This window comes from Haliaeetus leucocephalus, unplaced genomic scaffold (assembly GCF_000737465.1).
Source record: "Haliaeetus leucocephalus isolate CR32 unplaced genomic scaffold, Haliaeetus_leucocephalus-4.0 Scaffold1000, whole genome shotgun sequence".
NCBI classification, from domain to species: domain Eukaryota; kingdom Metazoa; phylum Chordata; class Aves; order Accipitriformes; family Accipitridae; genus Haliaeetus; species Haliaeetus leucocephalus.
The window spans coordinates 735,641-755,575 of record NW_010973436.1 but is presented as its reverse complement, the minus strand read 5'-3'; the positions used below and the strand labels follow the sequence as shown (position 1 = coordinate 755,575).

The window sequence follows — 19,935 nt, the reverse complement described above, 5'->3', positions numbered from 1 at the left end:
CCTGGGGTCCCGGCTCCCAGCCCCGCCTGTCCCGGTGCCCAGCCCACAGCCCCGCGGCCATGTCCCCACAGCCAGCTCCAGTGCCCCCCAGTCCAGCCCATGACCGCCCACCCCTGTCCCTGCTGCCCCCCAGCCTCAGCCCAGCATCCCCCCAGTCTCAGCCCGGGGCCCCCCAGCTACCCCCAAGCCCTCCCTCATGTCCCCACAGGCAACACCAGTGCCGCCCAGTCCAGCCCACAATGTGGCACCAGTGCCCCACAGGCCATCCCTCAGCCTGGCCCCAGCGCCCCCCAAACCCCCCCAGTCCCCCTCCCCGAAGGTACCACCTCCCGCCGTGGGTCCCTCGGGGGGCCAGACAGCTGCACCCAGCAGGCTCAGCTCCTGCGAGGGCACCCGCGCCTGCACTGCTCTGCGCTTCATCAGCCAAAAAGCCTATTTTTGTCCTTTTTTCCTCTCTCTCTCTCTCGCATCAGAGCAGTGACACCAAGGACACCTTTGCCAGCCCGGCAGCGGCAGGCAGAGAGGGTTAACTGCAGCCTTGGCAAAAGAGACCCAGTCCCTGTGGGCTGGGAAATAAGTAATTCCTTCCTCACGCCTTCCTCGGCAAAGCAACGGCAACGCCTCTTGGCTCCCTCCTTGCCGCGCAGCCCCATCACTCAGCTACACGGTGCTTGCCCCAGCAAGGCGAGGTGCTGTGGCATGGCGCGGCAGGGAGGGCCAGGGATGCAAGACTTCAGTGCCCGACCATCCCCGTTCCCCCCTGATCTGACCCTGCCTGCGCCCACCATCCCCACAGTGGCTCTCGGCCCTTGGCCGGAGCTCACAGCTGGGAGGCCAGCGGTGACACCGCCTCAGCGTGGTGTGGTACCTCCCGCAGGCAGCCAGCCCCGCTGTGTGGTGATGGCCTCAATGTCGGTGTGCGCCAATGGGTGCGGCGGCACAGCCTGTCCAGCATCGTATCCCCGTGGTCCCTCCGGCCTGGCATGACGCCGGACACAGTCCCCTCCCTCCCCTTCTCCTGGCCAGCTGCCTTGGCCCCACTATGGCCAGCTCGGGCAGCACTTGGAGGAGCAGCTCTGGCTTTCACTGGGCCCAAATCTGGATTCAAGGCATCCAGGGTGGCGGGGAGAGTCAGCCCGGCACAGCAGCCCCCAGGAAAGGCAGCTTCGACCCTACCAGAGCCAGGACTGTGATGCGAGATGATGGCAGAGAATCACTGTCAGCCACAGCAGCCCCACCGGTGCTGGCACCAGCACTGGTACAGATGCCTTCGCAGAGGAGCACCCCCAGCCCATTGCTGTTGGAGCTGGAGGGTTCGAAGTCTCCCTGCTTCACCTGTCTCACAGCAGCACAGACACCCACCTGCATGCCAGACGGACCTGCTGGCACCAGCCAGGGCTCCCGGCACTTGTGTCCCTGCCAGGCTGGTGCTGCCGAATCCCCACCGCCTGCCTAAAGTCCACCCTGGACTGAAGCGAGCCCCTCTTGGTCTGCCCTGGCCCCTTCCTCCTGCTCTGCCGTAGTTGCTGCAGGGAAGGAAATATGGGGCTTGCGCTGGGGGGTCCCCACACCCCACATCAGTGGGTCACTGGCACTGAGGGGGCTCTGTGGACATGCCACCAGCGTCCCCCATCACAGCCTCGTGCTGCTCTGGCAGGACCGGTGGGGAAAGTGTGGGCACAGCCAGGGCTCTTCCCTCCCTCCCCTTCTCCGCCACTTAATGGGGCAGAAAAACCAATTAGCTTCATAAATCACGTGGGACTCCCCGCAGGCATGGGAGCGGGCAGGGGTGGCTCTGCTTCCCCCTCACATTTGCCTCAGGAACCGCCTCACGGCATCACAACACCCATAACCCCCTCCTAGACTCCCTTAGGATCCCCACAGCCCCCTGCACATCCCCCATGCCCCTTTAACTGCCCCAAGCCCCCTCCCGTACTCCTCAAGAACCCTACAGACTCACTTAGGACCTCCAGATTCCTCTAAGTTCTCCCCAACCCCCCTAAATGCCTGTGTACCCTCCAGGACACGGTCTAAGCCCCCAGGTACACTCCCAGATAGCACCAGCCCCTGCCACAGGCCAGGCTACCCTGACCCCAGGTGCTTCCCACTTGCATTTTGGGTAATGGGATCTGGCACCCTTCACCAAAGACATGCTCAGAGGAACAGGGGTCTGCAGAGACCTTGCAGATGGAGAAACTGAGGCAGGGAAGGGGGTCTGACTTGCCCAAGCTCACCCAGCAGAAGATCAGCACCACATCCCAGCAGTTGGTCTTGTCCCCTATCCTCCAGGCAGCACTGCCTCTGGTCCCCAGCTACCCAGGTCCCTGAGGGGTGCAGGGGACCCCCACTCGTGGGTCCCTGGGGCATGCGTGGCCCCTGCGAGGGGAGACCCGTGGCCAGGCTGCACCTCTGCTCCAGCTCTGCACCGCCAACTGCAGTAATAACGCAGTCCGATTTCCCCAAGGCAGCGAGGCCAATGCCGTGGGGGTGTCAGCCAACGCTCGCCTGCCCGCAGCAATGAGATCAGCCACGGACCCCAACCACACGCCTGGCCGCCAAGCCAGCAGGGCTGCTGAACTCAGCTGGCCCCGCTGCAGGGGGGGCAAAATGCAGGGTCACCCCTCTGACCCCCCCCCCCCGAGCGACGGAAACCCCAGAGGAAGTGTCCCCATGCGGGGATCTCCGGCTGTTTTGGGAAGGGTGACACACGACGCCTCACTCGGGGCCGCCGCGGCAGCACAGCGGGCTGCAGCGGCCACATGAGGCAGTAGGAGAGTCCCAGGGCAGCGCCGGGGTGGGGGAGTGGTGTGACTCAGCCCGCTTGCGAAATTCCTATTTTTCCCGTTGTCTGGACAAGCTGGTGGCCTCAGACACCTCCACCCGCAGTGGCCTGGTCCCTTCGCAGGCAGCAGGGTGGCACGTGGCAAGCGGCAAAGCCAGGTCTTGAGCTCCCTGGGTGGCAAGCGGGTGGGCAGTCAGGTTTGGGGGGCAGACCCCCCCAAGCAGCTCTCCCCAGGGCATGCGGGGTCCAGCCCTGGGCTCGGCTCTGCTCCGTGTCCGCGCCCAGCCCCACCAATGAGCGGTGGAGGCCAGCAGCTTCCCAAATCCTGGGTGTGCACTGACCCCTGGGTGCCCTGCATCCCTCAAGTCCTGCAACCCCGGGGATCCCCTTCCCAAAACACCCCCTGTGGCCACAGCCACAGCAACCCAGCCCGGGCAGCCCCAGAGGCCGAGGGTCAGGGCTGGGCACCTCAAGCCAAACCCCAAAATAAAGAGCTGGCTGGAACGCACCACAGAGGAAGGGCGTTTCGATGGTGGTGGTGCCCAGCCGGGTGTCGGGGCCCCTTTCTGGGACCATCCCCCATCCCCAGCTGGAGGGAGGAACCCCGCCGAGCCCCGGCACACGGCGCAGTGCAGCAAATATTTATCCAACACCACTTCCCCGGCCACTCCCCCGCCTCCCCCCCGGCCGGCCGGGCTGGGGCCCCGCACACACGCCGGGCCACGTGCAGGGCCACGGCCGTGCCCCACGGGATGTCCCTGCCGAGAAATGACTTCACGGGTTTGCTGGGATGGTGGTGAGGGGTCAGGCCAGACCGGCCAAAGCCGAGTGAGGGGTGTTCGAGGGAAGGGAGCAGAGTGCCAGCGCCAATCCTGCTCGGAGCAGGAGAGGAGGGCGGCAGCTCCCCTGCCGCTCTTGGGGAGCTGAGCCAAACATCTGCTCCCGCCTCCAGGCTGTGCTGAGCTCAAGTAGCTGTGAGGAAGCCGGAGCCAGGCCAGCCGGAGCGCAGCGGGTGCCAGCTCGAGAGCATCCCTCCCGGGGCAGTGCTGCTGGCAGCCCCCAACCCCGCTGGAGGGGGCCATGGGCTCTGTAGCACCTGGCTGCCAGCAGCACCCCCGCGGTGGCATGGGACGGTGCCCGGGGTTGTGAGCTGGACACACGTGCCGATGCCTGAGCTGCGTTGCGCAGTGCCCCACAAAGGCTGCTGCCATGGCTCCATTTCATGCTCATGAACAGTCAGGGCGGTACCTGGCTCACAGGGGTGCAGATGCTGCCACCACTGTGGTGGGATGCAATGCTACCTCCCTTTCCACCTCCAACAAAAAACAAGGCCCAAAAGGACACCCCCAAATCACAGCAGTCCCGGGGTCACACAAGGACTTCCCCAGGGTTCTGAAAGCCCCAGGGGATGTGCACAGCCTTGGGGATTGGCTCCAGAGCGATGCCTGCATGCCCAAGGACCTGCAGCACACACAAACCATCAGCGCTCCCGCAGCCACCGCAGCGAGAAGGTGCTGACTCAGCAGCCAGCCCTGCTCGCTCGCTCTCCTGGCCCTGTGCATGAAAATGGCAGGATCAGGCCCAGCAGCACCCATGCTCTGCCAGAGGGCAGGATGGGTCCAGCCTGGGCGTCCCCATGGGATTCTGCTACTGCTGAGTATTTGAGCAGCTCCAAGGATGGAGCCAGCTTTTCCCAATTTTTCCCTGGGGACCTCACCTGGGAAGCTGTCCATCCCACAAGCACCATCTCTGGGCGCACAGCTGAGCTGAGGCTTCATGTCCCCATAGGTCACCTTGTGTACCAGAGCCAGCCAGCCTCCTCCTCTGCACCCCGCAAACCCCACCGTGAGCGGCTCTGCCCTGCCACAACCCGGGCATGCCCTGCCCTGACCCGCTTGCAGCCAGCAGGGTGGACCAAGGGAAACTGAGGTACAGCCAAGGCCACACAGGAGGTCCCTTCAACCCCCAGCTGGTGCCCAGTGCTGTCCTGCAGCATGAGGCGCACCACAGGGACGTGCTCAGGCCCTGCTGAGCCCTTGGCACTGGGCGCGGTGGCCTGATGGACCCCTCCAGGGACATCCAGAGCACCCCAGCTCCCTCGCAGCAGCATCACCATTTGTGGGGAAGAGGCTGAGGAACAGGCTGACTGATGAAGCGTCTGACAAAAGGAGGGTGGTGGAAAGGACGACATCACTTGGAGAGCAGACTGCTCTCCAAGCCCAGGAGATGTGGCGGAGCAGGGCAAAGCAGGGACGAGCCAACACTCTTGTCATGCCCTCAGCCCGGAATCCTACCCTGCATGGGAGGAGGGAAGCCCCACGGCCCCAGGCAGGCAGGGCTGGGGGCTGGGAGCCAGCACACCCCACCAGCTCCCGACCGCAGCAAAGCCCCGCAGCACCCCGCTTGCTCCTCACCGTGTCCCGGATGGCCCCAGGGAACACCCAGGGGTGATGCACGCTCACCCGCTCCTGCACCAGCACCCAGGACCCGCCAGAGCTGCTCACATCAGGTCCCTGAGCGCACACAGCACGGGGGGAGACGCACCAACACGCAGCCACATGCTGGGGGAACGGCAGCTCCACCTGGAGAAGGTGGCATCGCTTGGACATGCAGGATGTGGCCCAGACGAAACCAGGCAAAACCCAGCTTGAACATCCCCGCTCAGGTGTCCTCCGCCTCCTCTGCTGCTGCCTGATTCACATGCAGGTCTGCACACGAAGGTGCCCACACTGCTGCATCGCAGCCCCAGCGCCACGCTGCGGCTGTACAGCCGCAGAGGTCCCTTGGCAGTGGGTGGCCGCACGTTGGTGGACCTCCCAGTGGGGTGACCTCCAGGGTCCAGGAAACATCCCCAGGCTGGCTGGGGTGGGAAAGCGTTACCGGCAGCACTGCACCCATCCAAGGACTGGCATCAGGGGCAGGGAACAGCAAGGGGCACACTGAGCAGTGGTGGGTGGAAACCTGAGTCAACAGCAGCCAAGGAAGAGAGCAAAGGTTTTTCAGTGCCAGAGAAACAGCCCAGGGGTTGGTGCTGTCCCTGCATGTGCCCTGCCCAGGCCCCAAGGATAGGCAGGACAGGGCAGGAGAGCAGCACCATCCGAGCAGATGCTGCCATGTTAAGCAGAGCTCACTGCCTGTGCCAGGCCCTTCGGATACCATGGTGCCGGCAGCAGTGTGGGTGCATCCCAGCAGGGCTGTTCCCAGCCCGGGCTGTGCCGGGTCCCCACCAGCTAAGGGCTGCCCTGCTACAGAGCACAAGGAGGATATGGCGACACCAGGAACAAAAGAAGGGCCTTGCTGCCAAAGAGGGAGGGCAAAGCCAGAGCTTTGCACACCCCAAAGCCAGCAGCAGGTTGCTGGTGGAGGGGAGCCACAAGTGCCAGCCCGACGGACGCAGGCAGGCAGGCATGACCAGGCAAGGAACTAGGATGCCAGCATATTCAGCTGATACAGAAACGCTTCTGGGGGCTGGGGTGTCCCCAGCTAATCCCTGCTCTCACCATCAGACCTGATCATCCCACCCTCTCTTTGAGCTGGGCCCTGGGACCCCCACTGCCTTCTCAGCTGGGCCCACCCCAATCACCACCCTGCCGAATTCACCCCGATACTCCACAGACAGTCCCCATGCCCCGGCCGTGCCTCACCTACCTCAACCCTCTCTCCTTCCAGGCTGCTTCCCCAGCAAGCCATGGGGATACCAGGTCCCATCAGACGGCCCTGCACATCTCTGAGGGGGACATGCCACCGCGTCCTCTAAGCTAGCTCTGACCTACTGCCCTACAAGCCTGGGTGTGCGCCGGCGTGGTGCAGGGAGGCACTGGCCCGGCGGCCCGGGCTCGGGGGCTGATGGCCCCATCTGCAGCACTCGGCTCCTGCCCGGTGCATTAGCGGCACGGGGAGACGGGGCCTGGGGCGGTATTTGCTTTCTAGGTCAGAGCCAGCGGAGGAGGCTGGATGAGGGGCTGTGCTGGATGAGTGCTCTCGGCCGGCATGGCAGCTCCTCGCCCCGGACGGCTATGGGAGGAGGGGATGCCCCTGCTCCCCTGCCCTGGCTCTGAAGTCGGAGCCCAGGCTCCTGGACAGGGTACCCCGGTGTCCCCCAGCACCCGGACAGGGACGTCCCTTGGGGACAAAGGCCCTGCCATGCTGCCTGCTCTGGGGTAGCCCCTCCTGAGTGCTGCTGTGGGGCCATGGGGGATGGAGCTGCGACTAGGTCACTGCACGGCCCCACATGCCAGCAACATCCCAGCAACGTGGCTGATCTCCAGGACATGTCCCTGTGGATAAGAGGATCCTGTGCTGCCCCAGCTGCCCTCCTGCCCCCATCCCTGGGGAGGGGTACCCAGCACAGACCACCAGCACAGAGTACCCAGTCTGTCTCTGCACCCATTGGCAGGGCACTGGAGACTTCTCTCAGGGCAAATCCAGGGCATCACACTGGGGACCCTGTGCAGGAACAGGGATTGCAGCACCTCACCTTGGCGGTGCAGGCTCAGCTCACTGTGGTGCTGAAAGCCTCACCCACGTGCAGGGCTCCATCCGCAAAGCCTGGCCCTTCCCAGGAGGAGAAGCGGACCCTGCCTGGGTCAGTGTGCAGGGCTGAGCCCAGGGAGCGTCCCGCCAGGGCTGACCCTGCCCACGCTCTGCCTGCTCAGTGGCTGATGGAGACGAACTGATGCTCTGGCTCACCCCTCCCGGCACTGCCTCCGCAGCCAAGGACACCCCAAGGTTATCTGCCTGCATGAGCAGCTCTGAGGCAAGACAAGGAGGGAGACAGGCAGCAGTGGAGCCCTTCACCCCCACTGGGACCCCAGCCATCCAGGGCAGCCCAATGCCACCCCATTGCCCATCACACCCCACAGTTCAGTGGCCAGTGGCAGAGGGTGGTGACGTGCCACTTCTGTCTGCCAAGCGATGGGTTACGGTCCCCAGAAGGGGTCCATACTAAGCCAGCACAAGGCACCCCTGTTCACAAGCACAGGGCAGCCCCCCAAGGCCACCCCATGTGTCCGTGGGGAGGACGGGCCTGACACCTGAGGTGCCGTGGACACTCTCACCCCCAAGATGGAGCATGCAGAGGCAGAGGCCAGCACAAGCACCCCTCGGTGTGTGTCTCCTCTAACTTTAACATGTGCCTCCAGGCCATGTCTGGGGAGCATTAGCCCCCAGGATGGGTGTGAAGCCATGGGGTGTGCTCTATACTGCAATGAGCTGACATGACTACAGCCACCCCAGGAGGGCTGGAGCAGCACTGTCAGGCCAAATACCTCCTCCTGCTCTGGGACAACTCAAATGCTGGAGTTATTTATTTTCTCATGTGCTGAAACAGGAAACCTCCAACATGCTGAAACCCTGGACCCTTGCCAGAGCCAGGGGCACCTCAACAGCCTAGCAGGAGCTGGACACATCTGGAAAAAAAGTGCAAGCCCTGGGCATGGTGGGCTGTGTCCACCTGCCAGGAGATGTCCCTTGCCCTGTGGGTGGAGGGACAGAGGCTGATGGGGGTCCCAGAAGGAGGGGACCCCACGCAGCAGCGCACCCTGTTCCACCATCATGCCACCCATCGGCAATGACACTTCAGTGCTTGGTTCTCGCTGGGGTGCCGAGACCTGACCCAGCCTGTCCCACCATGGGTCACCAGCACTCCCAGCTGGACACAGGACATCCCCACAGTGCCAGGGTCAGAGGCAGCAGCTCAGACCCACTGGTGTAAGCTGGGAGAGAGCTTCTGAAAGCAGCAGTATTTACCCCAGCAGGGCTTTGGCTCAGGGCTCCTGCAGCCACACACCATGTGCTTTTCTCAGCCCCCTGCTCTGGGAACACCCAGATCAAGCTGGACACTTCCCACACACTGGGAGAGCAGCACGCCCCAGCTCAGGGGCTCAGCAGCCCTGAGAGGCCCCAGCTGGCCCAGCACCACCAGTACTGCAAGGGCTACACTGCCTCACCAGTGGGAAAGCAGCTCCTAGGATGCAGGGACATGATCCACCTGGCCAGACTGGCCGTGATCTATGTGCTCTTTCATCCATCTCTGCTGTGCCTGGTGCCCCTCCACCACCAGCCAAACAGGAGGTGGTGAAACCTCCAGGAGAGCCCCAGTCTGGGCACGAGCCCTGGCGCAGGCACTTACCCTGTGGTGATGTCGTCATCTTCTGTCAGCGTCTTCCCCATCAGATCGCTGTCACTCATGTAGCCTGACTTTAGCTCCACATCATCGGTGTCCAGCGCCTCGACCAGCTCCAGGCGGGAGATGTGGCTCAGCTTGCTGGGACTGCGCATGGGCATGGTGTGCGAGTAGTGTGCCCGCTCACCGTGCATGTACCAGCTGGGGGTGCCCTCAGAGCGGCAGGTCCCCCCGACTGATGGCGCATCCCCCGCCTGCAGGCGCGGGCTTGACTGCCCATAGCGCCAGGACAGCGGGGAGGAGCGGTTGGACAGGCTGGAGACACTCCGGGGGTTGGTTTCATCACTGTCGTAGCAGGTCATCTCCAGGGAGCTGTGAGGATGGGGTGCATGGAGGGTTAGGGCAGGGCATGGTGGCCAGCAGAGGTCTGTGCCCTACCTCACTCCCCCAGAAATGGGGCTGCAAGTGCTTAGAAAACAAAACTGCCCATTTTGAGGTAGCCACACAAGGCCAGAGGCTTCCAGGAGTGTGGGTGCAGTGACACTGTCTGTCCTGGACCCCCTCCATCTTGGCTGGCAGGGGATGGTCCCCTCCTTCCCTACCTGGTGCCAGCACAGCGTCCCACACTCCAGGACGCACTGGGACATCCATACCACCAGCACCCACTGGCGTCTGGTGGTGCTCATTTCTCCCCAGGGACCGTGGAGCAGGACATGGGGTGCGATGGGGAGGTCTGTGCCTCCCTACAGCCCCAACCACCCCACAGAGGCCCTATCCACCCACCTCCATGGGGGTGGCACCAGGGCTCGCTGCAAACACGCCGAGATGGGCTGCCCAGCCCAACGGGGCTGCCTGCAAGCATGCTGCTTTCCAGCCAGCCCAGAGCCCATGAGTGCATCAGGAACAGGGAGTTCAGTTACTCCCCACACCCCTCAGGGTGTATTTTGGGCAAACAGCATGTCGGGGAGTGATGTTGAGACTAAATTTAGACACCAAAAGTGATTACTTCTTGGAGCAGCTACTTGGGAACCCACAGCCCTCAACTTGGCTCCAAACGTTACTATCAGCGAGCTATTCCCCAGCTTGGATTAAACGTTCCTGCAGGAACACCAAAAGCCAAACCCCGGCTGCAGTATTGAATTTAAAACAGGGAACTACATAAAAAACTAGGAAGTTTTTTAAAGCGGAACTAAAAGGGTTTAGTTTTTGTCAGCAGCACAAAGGCTATTTAAGGATGTTCTGCTGGTGGCTCAGAGCAGATGCAAACCACGTCTCCAAGCAGGACAAGCCCCTGAGGAAGCTCGTGCGGCCCTGCAGCCGGGTGCAAAGGCTGCCAGAAGTATGATGACGTCTTTCAGGAACAAAGTTGTGTCCCAGCAAGGAAACAGCAAAGGCTGAGCCCCCAGCCGCTGCACAGAATACAGCAGGGAGAACAAGAGAAATTTGAGGAATACTTTGTGGGAGGAATAAAGAGAGAGCCCAAAGCGGCTACAGGGATACCGGCAATGCAGGGCACATCCAGAGGACCGTGGATGACATCTCTATCGGACACACTTGCAGGAAGCATTCCTGAGACCAGAATTAGTGGCTATGTGTGTAATTACAACATACCAGGAAAGAGCTGACACAGCTTTGGTAAAGGAAAATCTGGCTCACAAGCGTGGTGGAGCTCCTGGAGGGATGCAGGAAGCACACTGCCAAGGCTGCTGCAGGCTACCAGAAGGTGGTGGATGAGTGCCCTCACCAAAGGCAGATTAAGCTTCCAAATAAACTCAGCTACGACGGGATAAGAGGGAAGATCCTCACATATTTAAGAACCACTTACGGGACAGAACACAGAGGAAGGCATCCCTGGGCTATCAACAGTCATTTTTCTCTGTGGCAGGGATATGGCTGAGGCCTCCGCCATGCGATGTACTCATAACTCATCAAGAAAAGGAAGTGATAGCAAAAGAGTCGAAACCTGCCAGCAACACTAATTTAATCACCTATAATATCCTCACCCTATTTCCTTAAGACTGGGGCTGATGGAGGATTTGCAAAGGAGCTGAGTGCTGGGGCAAGAAGGCAGCAGGTGAAGTTTCACCCAGATGAATGCAAAGTGAACACAGAGCAAACACGAAGTGAACACAAAGCAGCCCTGACTCAGCATGAGCAGCACCAGGCTGTGAACCAGCTCCTATGCCGAGCAAAGGGATGGCAGAACTGTAATGGATAATGCCAGGAAATGGCCAACTCGGGGAATATTGCTGCAGCCCCATGCAAATCCCACTGCCCCAGCAATCTGCTGCATCCAGCTCAGAAAAGGTCTGCAAAATGCAGCCAAGGACAAGCAAGGTCTAGACGAGCTTCTGGGTTAGGAACAGCTAAATCATTGAGGATGAAGCAGCCCGCTTGAAGCTGATCGAGGGGCAACACAGGGAAGGTCTGTAATGATGAGTGGTGGGTGAAGCGGGGGTCGAAGCTGCTGCTTTTTGCCTCTTCCAACACAAAAATGAGGACCGAGGGACACCACGAGGTGGCAACAAACACCAGGAGAAGGATGTTCGCCGCATCCTCAGCTTTCCCTACTCGCTGACACCCGACACGGTCTCTCTGCAAAGCCCAGGCTTCATAACGCGGCTGCACCAGCGGGGTGGGGGCCGGGAGGGTGCCCTGGGGGGATGCCCCCTCCCCACCCGCTGCTCCTGGCCCGCCGCTGACCGGGTCCGGGCCCTTCGGCCCCGATAAGGAGCCAGGCAGGAGGCTGGAGCTGCCATGCTGACCCCGAGCGCGTCCAGAGCAGAGCCGTAACCCTGCAATGGTCTCAACTGAGAGATGTGGGGGACACACAGGTAGTCCCAGGCATGTGTCAGAGAGACCTCTGAACACAGGTAGATACTCCGCTCTGGTTCACCGCCCAGCAGTCACCCTTTCCCCAGCCCCACCGTCCCCACAGCCCCAGCTGCAACCCTAGAGTGCTACCAGCTCCAATCTGGGCAGGGTACCCCACCTCTGCCCGTGGACTGCCAGACATTTGGTTGGCTCTGTCTGAGGGTTTCTCCATCATCACCCCTACACAGAGTAGAGAAACTGAGTCATGGATGGGGATGGAGCCAGTGGTCCAAACCCGGGCAGGTGCAGGGGATACCTTCACCTCTGGTTGTCCATACAGGGACACCCAACCATCGGGAACAGACCTCACCCCCTGCCTGGAGTCTGGGGGCAACCAGCTCCCCTTGGTGCCACCACCACCCATCCCCACTGCCACAGAGCACATGAGGCAGCATTGGACCCAGAGCACTGCTAGGGATGGAGCTCTGCCGCAGCCCTGTGCATGACACCCCACAGATTTGGGGGCATCTCTCCAATCCCCCATGCACAGGGTCCCCAGGCCAGAGGCCACAGCTTGCTCCCTCCCACCAACATCGCCCTTGCTCAAAGCAGAGCCGCTTCCCAGCCGCCCCAACCTCCCTTGCTGCCCCAGGAAGGACACTGGTTGCGGGGAAGGGGTGGTGGGGGTCCGGTTTTGGCGTCTCACCTGTGAGACACCTGAGAGCCCCTCAGGCTGGACATGGTCTCCTCCAGGTTCTGCCGAAGGTCCAGCACATTTTGCACTGTCCTCTTCCTCTGGGACTCAGGGTCTGTGGAGAGACAAGGCAGCAGCTTTAAAGGGATGAATGGTTCCTGAGCCCCTCTACCCGCAGCTGTGCCCCTCCCAGCTCCTTCCCACACCCCTCTGCCCACAGCTGTGCCCCCCAGCTCTCACTTTGCCACTGGGAAGGGACAGGGCAGGGCTCGCACCAGGTTTGAGCTGCACCACCACGAAATGCCACCCCCAAGGGTGCTGTGGCCATGATGGGGATGTCTGCTCCAGGAAGGATGAGCTGGGCAGTGGCCAGCAGGGCCGGGGGGACCAAGTGAGACCACGGGACCCACGCAGGTGACAGGAGGCCACCTACAGTCAGGCAACCCCGAAGCACTGTGACCCTGCTCCATGGGGCCACACAGGAGCCCTTGCCCCGGAAGAACATCCCCAAACCTGCCCCTGTGTCCCCCAGGCTCTGGAGGTGCTTCGGCCTGGCGACACAGGTGCTGCAGCAGCACCACCCAGCATGCAGCCAGCAGAAGCTGAGGAGATGTCAGGGAACAGTGCAAGTCGAGCCCCGCTCCTTGTGCCCAGGGAGAGGTTGCCGCTGCTGCAGGCTGGAGCAGCCGGCAAGACCAAGCCCCCCACAGGCACAACCTGGGGCTGGAAACCCTGAGCTCCAGCTGCTCTGGGGCTTCTCCAGGGGTGTACCCCCATAGCACTGGCGTGCATGCACACACGCAGGTGTGCACGCACACACGCAGGTATGCACCCCCCAGCCTGCACGTGTGGACATGCATGTACCTGCACCACAACCACTTGTGCATGCAGATCCACACGCACATGTAAATGCATCTGCAAACACAGAGGCGCACCTGCACACACAAGCATGTGCACCTCCCTCCCCCCCAAGACATCCCTACACATGAATGCACACATATGTGTGCATACACACACACAGAGGAGGGGGGGTCAGACCTGGCACAGCCCTGGCAGTGCTGCCGAGCTCGGCTCCAGCCCCCCACGCCCCTGACCCACTCGTGTGCATCCCCGGTGGCTAACAGCCGTGCCACCGCAGCTTTGATCCCCAATTTCAAGCCTTTCAGCCACAGCTTGCCATTGAACCACAGTGACAGCGGGCGCCGGGGATGCTGGACATGGCTCCTCCTAATGTAACGTGGCAACCAGCACTTCAGGATTTGCAACGGCACTGTGTAAGCTGCAGTGACGCAGGGACTGGGGGGACACCACTGGCACACACCCCGGCAAGCTCCCTGCAACAGCATCGCCACATGTCCAGCACAGGAGCAGGGCTTGTGTCCCATTGTCCCCATCACATACCAACCATGCCACCGGACATGCCACAGGCAGCACCCATGGGTGATGCTGCCCCCTCCCAAGGCTCTGCTCGCCCACTGGCCCGGGCAGGAGCACCTCAAACCGGTGAAGCGGCACCAATTTACGTGTGACCCTGGAAGGTGGTGACAAGCGGTAACAGCCCCAATGAGACAGGTTAAATCAAGCAGGTTAAAGCCAGTTGTAGATGAGGGTAAGAGGGTTGGTGAGCCCACGGGGCACCCAACGCAGCCGGCACACGCCATTGCGTAAGAATACCCGGTCCTGCGTGTGTCCGATCACCCTGGTCCAGCTCCCTGAACAAGGCTTAGCAGGAGGCAAGTCATGAACTTGTGATTAAATCTTTGTTGTGGCCTGTGCATGTTGGAGGAGTTAATCAAAGGCACAGAACATCCAACCGGTGCCCCAGAGCCACAGGATAGGGATGTGCAGGCAGCAAGGGCAGAGGGCTGGAGGGCTGGAGCAGAGGGGCTGCGCACATGGAGCTGGAGTGCAGAGGAGGCTCGAGGGGCCCTTGGTGCTGGAGGATGGCACCCACTCTGCTCTGTGGCTGGGGACAAAGGGACTCTATGCCCCTCTGGTGGGGCAGGCGGAAAGGGCCATGCTGGCAGATCAGGGTCACCTCAAAGCTGCCAGGTCCTGCCCTTGGGCTGCCTGGAAAGATGGATTTTCAGGCCTGAAATGGCGGAGCAGAAACCTGAGGCCAAGTGCATCACTGCCACACGTGCATTCTGTAGGCCAATGGAAGATTTTGGCGCGGAGGCACATCTGAACCTTAGGGAAGAACAATAAAACACCCACCAGTGTCCCCAGGCGGGTCCATGCAGGGAAGGACTCGGCACCCTCAGCTCCTCCACCCTGACCACTTTCAGTGGGGGCCATCCACCCTGAGACCAGCTCCTGTAGCCGGAGAAGGCGGCACACATACCCCAGCAGCGACATGTCCCTGTCGGCTGGGGCGGGACAGAGCAGGATGGGATGGAAGAGCCACCATTGTCCCCTGGCGCCGCCAGCAGCTCCCACCCCCTTGCCAGCTCGGCAGCGTGCTCCTCCTGGGCACAGCTCCCTCCCAAAAACACTCCGGCTGCCTCCCCCGTGGCCACCCGCAGCCATTCCCCCGGGGCATGAAGCCAGCACTTGGGCCTGGTGCTGCCTCCTCTGGGGGTGCCACTGCCAGCAGGGCTGCCACAGCCACCCCCATCCCAAGGAGCAGTGGGGCCAGGGTGAGCACTTGCTGTGTCTCCTGTGCAAAGCCAGAGGAGCTGACATGTGGGTGCCACCTCCTCCTGCACCCTCAGTGCTGCTGGGGGACCCCCTGCAGCGAGGACCCCCACGGCACCCAAGGTAAGAAGCAGCATCCAAGGGCTCAGGTGCCTGGCAAAAGGCTGTAGGATGCTTCAGCCCCAGTGTTTCAGGGCTATGGCAGTGACCCCCATCCCCAGCTTCATCCACAGCACCATTGGTCACCCATGCCTGGCACAGTTTGCTCTCCTGGCCTCCAGTGTTTGGGTGACAGTCCAAGTCACTCTAGCCTCTGCAGTTGCCCCAGGAAAAGCAGCAGCTCTCACCTGGGAAAGGGCCAAACTGGGACTCAAGGAGCTGCTCACCCACCTCTGGCACACATCCCAGTGGCTGCATCGCTGCCAGCGCTGAATTGCCACTGCCTATCCCTACTGTGCTGGGCCAGGGCGGTGACACCGGGCCCCCACAGTCCACTTTCCAGGTGCAGCGAGGGGCTTGGGGGCTGTCTCAGGGCTGTCTGAGCTGCAGCATGCCAGAGCTGAGCCGAAACTGGAGCCGCTGGGAGAGGCTGGAGTGTGGGAACAGCAGGAGCGCGCTGGATTCCTCCCCGCATCAATTTAGCAAGCTTCCCGCAGCCAGATGTTTCCAGCTGCTGGAGCGGGGAGCCGCAGGGACAGCTCAGCCCGTGCTACAGCAGGGTCAGTTGGACACCCTGCCTTGGCTGGGCTCATTTTCCAGGCAGTGACAGCCAGGACGCATCCCCCAGTGTTCCCTGCTCTGCTGGGGCTGCAGGCTCAGGGACCAACCACCCCCTCTGCCCCAGCTCCAGGCTGGCTTGCAGCCCTGTTTGCAGCTCCCCGCCACTCTCACAGCCTCTGTCCTGCTGTCACAGAGGGAAGGGGGTGCTGGCTCCAGCCCTGTGCTCCCCTAGCCTGGCCACGCAGAGGAGGGCAGCCCCAAGATGTGGCTACTGTCCCCAAGCCTTGTGCAGGGAGGCCACCAGGCCTCACTGCCCAAGTCGCTCTCCCCTGTGCCAGGCTGGGTCTAACCTGCCTTTGCCTGCAGCCATGCTTGGGCAGCTCTCCCAGCCCCCACCCCAGCCCCTACTGCTGCTCCTTTCTTAACTGAGTGCTCTGAGCGCTTTCTCCAACATCAGCAAACACAATACGGCTCTGCTTTGCACACAGGCAAACTGAGGCAGGAAGTCCTAGCCCACTCCTAACCACCCCACTGTCTGCAAGCGCTCTCCTGCATGGTCTCCATCACCTGCCTCTGTGTTAAACACTGGATCAGCGCTGCCTGCTACACGACGGTGGATGTCAGCACAGTGACCTGGCACCATGGGTGCCCAGCCCCGACCCATGCGCTGCCCATCACCCCCATCTCCTGCCCTGCACAACTAGGGAAGCAGCAGATACCATTGCCAAAAGAAGGAGCAAGACAGAATGTGAGGCTGGAGGCAGCTGAGGAGGAGGAAGAGGAAGAAGAGAAATGAGGGAGCTGTGCTGCAAAGGGCTGGAGAAGGGCAAGGCACTGTGTGCCTGCTGCGGGTCTGACTGTTCTGGGCACAGCAGGGCCAGGGCAGGAGGAGACCAGGCAGCTCCACGTTGTGCCCACGTCCAGCCCTTCCCATCACCTCCAACAGTGAGCGGTGGCAGCTCCTCTGCCTGCACAACGGGGCACAGCCGCGTCCCCGCAGCCGGGCGCTGCCGACGTGGCCAAGTACGTCAAGGAATGAGGAAATCATCAACTCCAAACGGCTCGTGACAGCTCATTTCAAAGAAGCATGTGGCCAACAGCTCCCGCTGGGGCCAGGCAGAGCCGCATCCATGGGACACATGTGCCCCATGTGCCTTGGCACAGAAACCTGCATGTGTGTGCCGCCTGAGCGCTTGTTTGCATCATACATATGTTCATGTGCAGGCTGCATGGTAGCAAAACCCTCTCTGCCTGCAGAAAGGTGTGTGTGTATGTGCACACCTGTGCCTACGACCTTGCATGCATGCCCACGTGTATGTAAGCAGGCACAAGGATGGCAGAAGCCAACGCCAATGCTGGCATGAGTGTACTCGGCCTGCACGGATGCACCGTCTGCACCTGTGTTCATAAGCTTGGCACGAGCATGGCACTCACATGCATGTTTTCTTGCCCCCCACAACCCAACTAGTCTCATTTCAGAAGATCAGACTCGGAAAGGACTCCTGGCGACCCAGTAAATATTTTAATGGCAAGCAGGAATTTGCTGTAAAAGGCCTCACGGTGTTTCTGAGTCATTATGGTTGGGTCCCTATTACACAGTAGCTGCAATGAACTTCCCCAGGCCATGAAACATTTTTAACTGGTTGCTCAATTCCTTCCAGCACACTGAAAAATACACTAATAAACTCTGCAATAAAAACCATTCTTCCGGGGCCGTGAGACTCCTCCAGCCCAGCCGAGCTCCCCGGCTCCACAAGCCCTTGTGCAGATAGACAATTCTCCCACCGCGCTGCCTCAGCCCGTGCTCCCAGCTGCATTTATGAATGAATGAGCCCAGGCGCTGTTTTGCTGGTGTTTTCCTTGCAAACACTCCGCTCCGGCACCCAGAGCCTGCCGCAGCCGGTCTGCCAGCCTGAGGGGAGACCCAAGATCCCAAGGCTGGTGCAAACCTTGCTGAGCCCTGTGCGTTCCCAGCTTACACCCCGCAGTGTGCGATTTGGTTACTGGTGTCTTGGCGCGCCGACAGCAAAGTCTTTCCATATGGAGTAAAATGGCTTTATCTTGCATTTCTTACATCCAGCTCTGATTCACACTCCCGGACGGCTGGACAGGGGGATGGTTGCAACCTGCAATCCTTCTCCCTGTGGCTTAATTAATTCTCTTCCTCCCCTCCAACAGCTACCAAACAGGCTAAATGAGCAGCAGAGATGGCTAATGGGGCTCTGTGGGGTGACTGCCAGGTCCACAGTGTTTGCTTCCACCATCGGCCTTGTTTTCCAGCCTGGCCCCCATCCCTGCAATCCCTGCATGCTCCCAGGGATGTACCGGGACCCCCCAGAACCACCTCTCTCTCTCAGAAGATGCCCCAGCGCACCTCAGCTGGGCAGAGCACATCCTCGCCCAGTGGCCCAGGAGGGCATCTTGCCCTTTCCTCCAAACCTGTTGCCCCACCCCATTGGAAGGCAGCAGGTTCGTTAGCACTCACCATGGTTTCATTGCTTTAATTGCCAGGGGCTTCTTGGTGCGAGCTGAGGGCTGACTGCCAATCCTGTCTCCTGCAGCAGTGTTGGGAGTGGGTCCTGCTCCCCAGGAGGCAGGGACAGGGCTGGGAGCCCTGTGCCATCCAGCACCCTGGTAACATGGTACCTGGGTACCCAGATGGCCGACTGGCACCTCCAAAACACCCCAAGCAGACGAAAGGGTAGAAGCATGGCCAGTATCCCCCGGAAGACGGCAGCAGCCCCTAGGCTGACACGGCTGGACATGCTCTGCCCTGGGGATGCAGAGGTACAGCCTCCTGCCAATGGGGATGGGGATGTGCAGGGGATGCCACAGATACCTGAGGATGGGTCCCTGTCCCCAACTTCAGCCAGGGCAGGCTGGGCTCCCTGCTTGCTGCTGCCCCGTACGTAGCCCTGTGACCCCAGTGGGATGCAGGCTGCAGGAAGGAGATTGGATGCAGTGCAGCGTGTCCAGCACTCGCCCTTGGCAGACAGAGGAAAGGCCAAGCAGCAAAAGCCAGGGCAGGCAATGGGGTTACAGTGGGCAGCGCTGGTGGGGACACTGTGCCCCATGCACGCTCTGAGCCTCCTGGGGAACACCAGGTCCTGCAGGGACACAGCAAGAGGAGAAGCGGTGACAGGACCCCACTTTGGCGCAGCCCTGCCATATCTCACACCTTGCTGGATACTTCTGCAAAACAACATGGCTCTGCAGGAGGATCCAAGGTGGCTGCAGTGAGGAAGGAAGCCCCTTCCCCTGCCTGCACCTACAATCCCCATCGCTGCAGCCATCCCCACCACCGCAGCCGGCACAGGCTGGGGCAGCCCCACACTGTGCGTGGGGGCTGTCACCTCCCCGCTAGCAGGCAAGAGCAGAAAATTAGCAGTGGCACAGTGGTGACAGGCCAGGACTTCAGCCGAATCAGCACTTCTGGGGCGACCGCTGCTGCTAAGCCGTGCGAATCACGGCTTGTAATGAGGGCAGGGCTGAGAGACCTGGAGCCTAGACCCTGTCTGGCTCCAGCGAGCCAAGCTTTTAAAAGGGATTCAGACTTTCTCAGGCTAAAGCAGCCATAAATCTAGTTAATTGGGTCTCTCCCATATACAAGTTTCCAAGTGAACCCGCCGGAGAGATCCAGACCGGGCCTCCAGCCCACTTGTGGGTTATTCTTTCAATGGATGCTGCACTTGGCCCCAAACCACCCCACCTGCGCATCCAAATTACAACTCCTTTTTCAGCAGTGATAGCCTCTAGCTGCTCAACATCCCATGCATCCCACCTCCGCGTCACCCCCCACTCTCCCACGTTGAAGAGCCAGGAGCACCAAAAATCCCCCATGTCACGGCAGACCCTGTTCCTGCACGCAGCGCTGCACACCCCTGCAACACAGCTGCCTCCAAAACTGCTCCTGCAAAGCGTCAGAGGAGCTGGGAGTGTCCCAACGCCCCAGTCGCCAGCACCACGGGTGTCCAAAATAACCCTGAGGAAATGCCTGTGCAGCTTGGGAAGGAGGGGGGTTGCAGATGGCAGGTGGATGGGCCAGATCCATGCACCAAAGGGTGCCCTGAGCCTCCGGAGACTGGTGCACATGGCAGCAGAAATGCATGGTGACACTAACTCCCCCGTTAACAGCCCCGTGGCCTCAGGCACATGGAGATGGTG

At 61.3% G+C, this 19,935-nt stretch overlaps 1 protein-coding gene across 2 annotated transcripts in view; it reads right to left on the bottom strand.

The window, feature by feature from the left end:
* The window catches only part of NAV1 (neuron navigator 1), a 60,616-nt gene that overhangs the window by 16,831 nt on the left and 23,850 nt on the right, over nucleotides 1-19,935 (bottom strand). For both annotated transcript variants that reach the window (XM_010584538.1, XM_010584539.1), the window contains exons 3-4: nucleotides 12,427-12,529; nucleotides 8,913-9,278 (exon numbers count right to left, since the gene is read on the bottom strand). In XM_010584538.1, coding sequence (XP_010582840.1) covers nucleotides 8,913-9,278; nucleotides 12,427-12,529 — 469 coding nt within the window. The remainder of the gene's footprint in view (nucleotides 1-8,912; nucleotides 9,279-12,426; nucleotides 12,530-19,935) is intronic.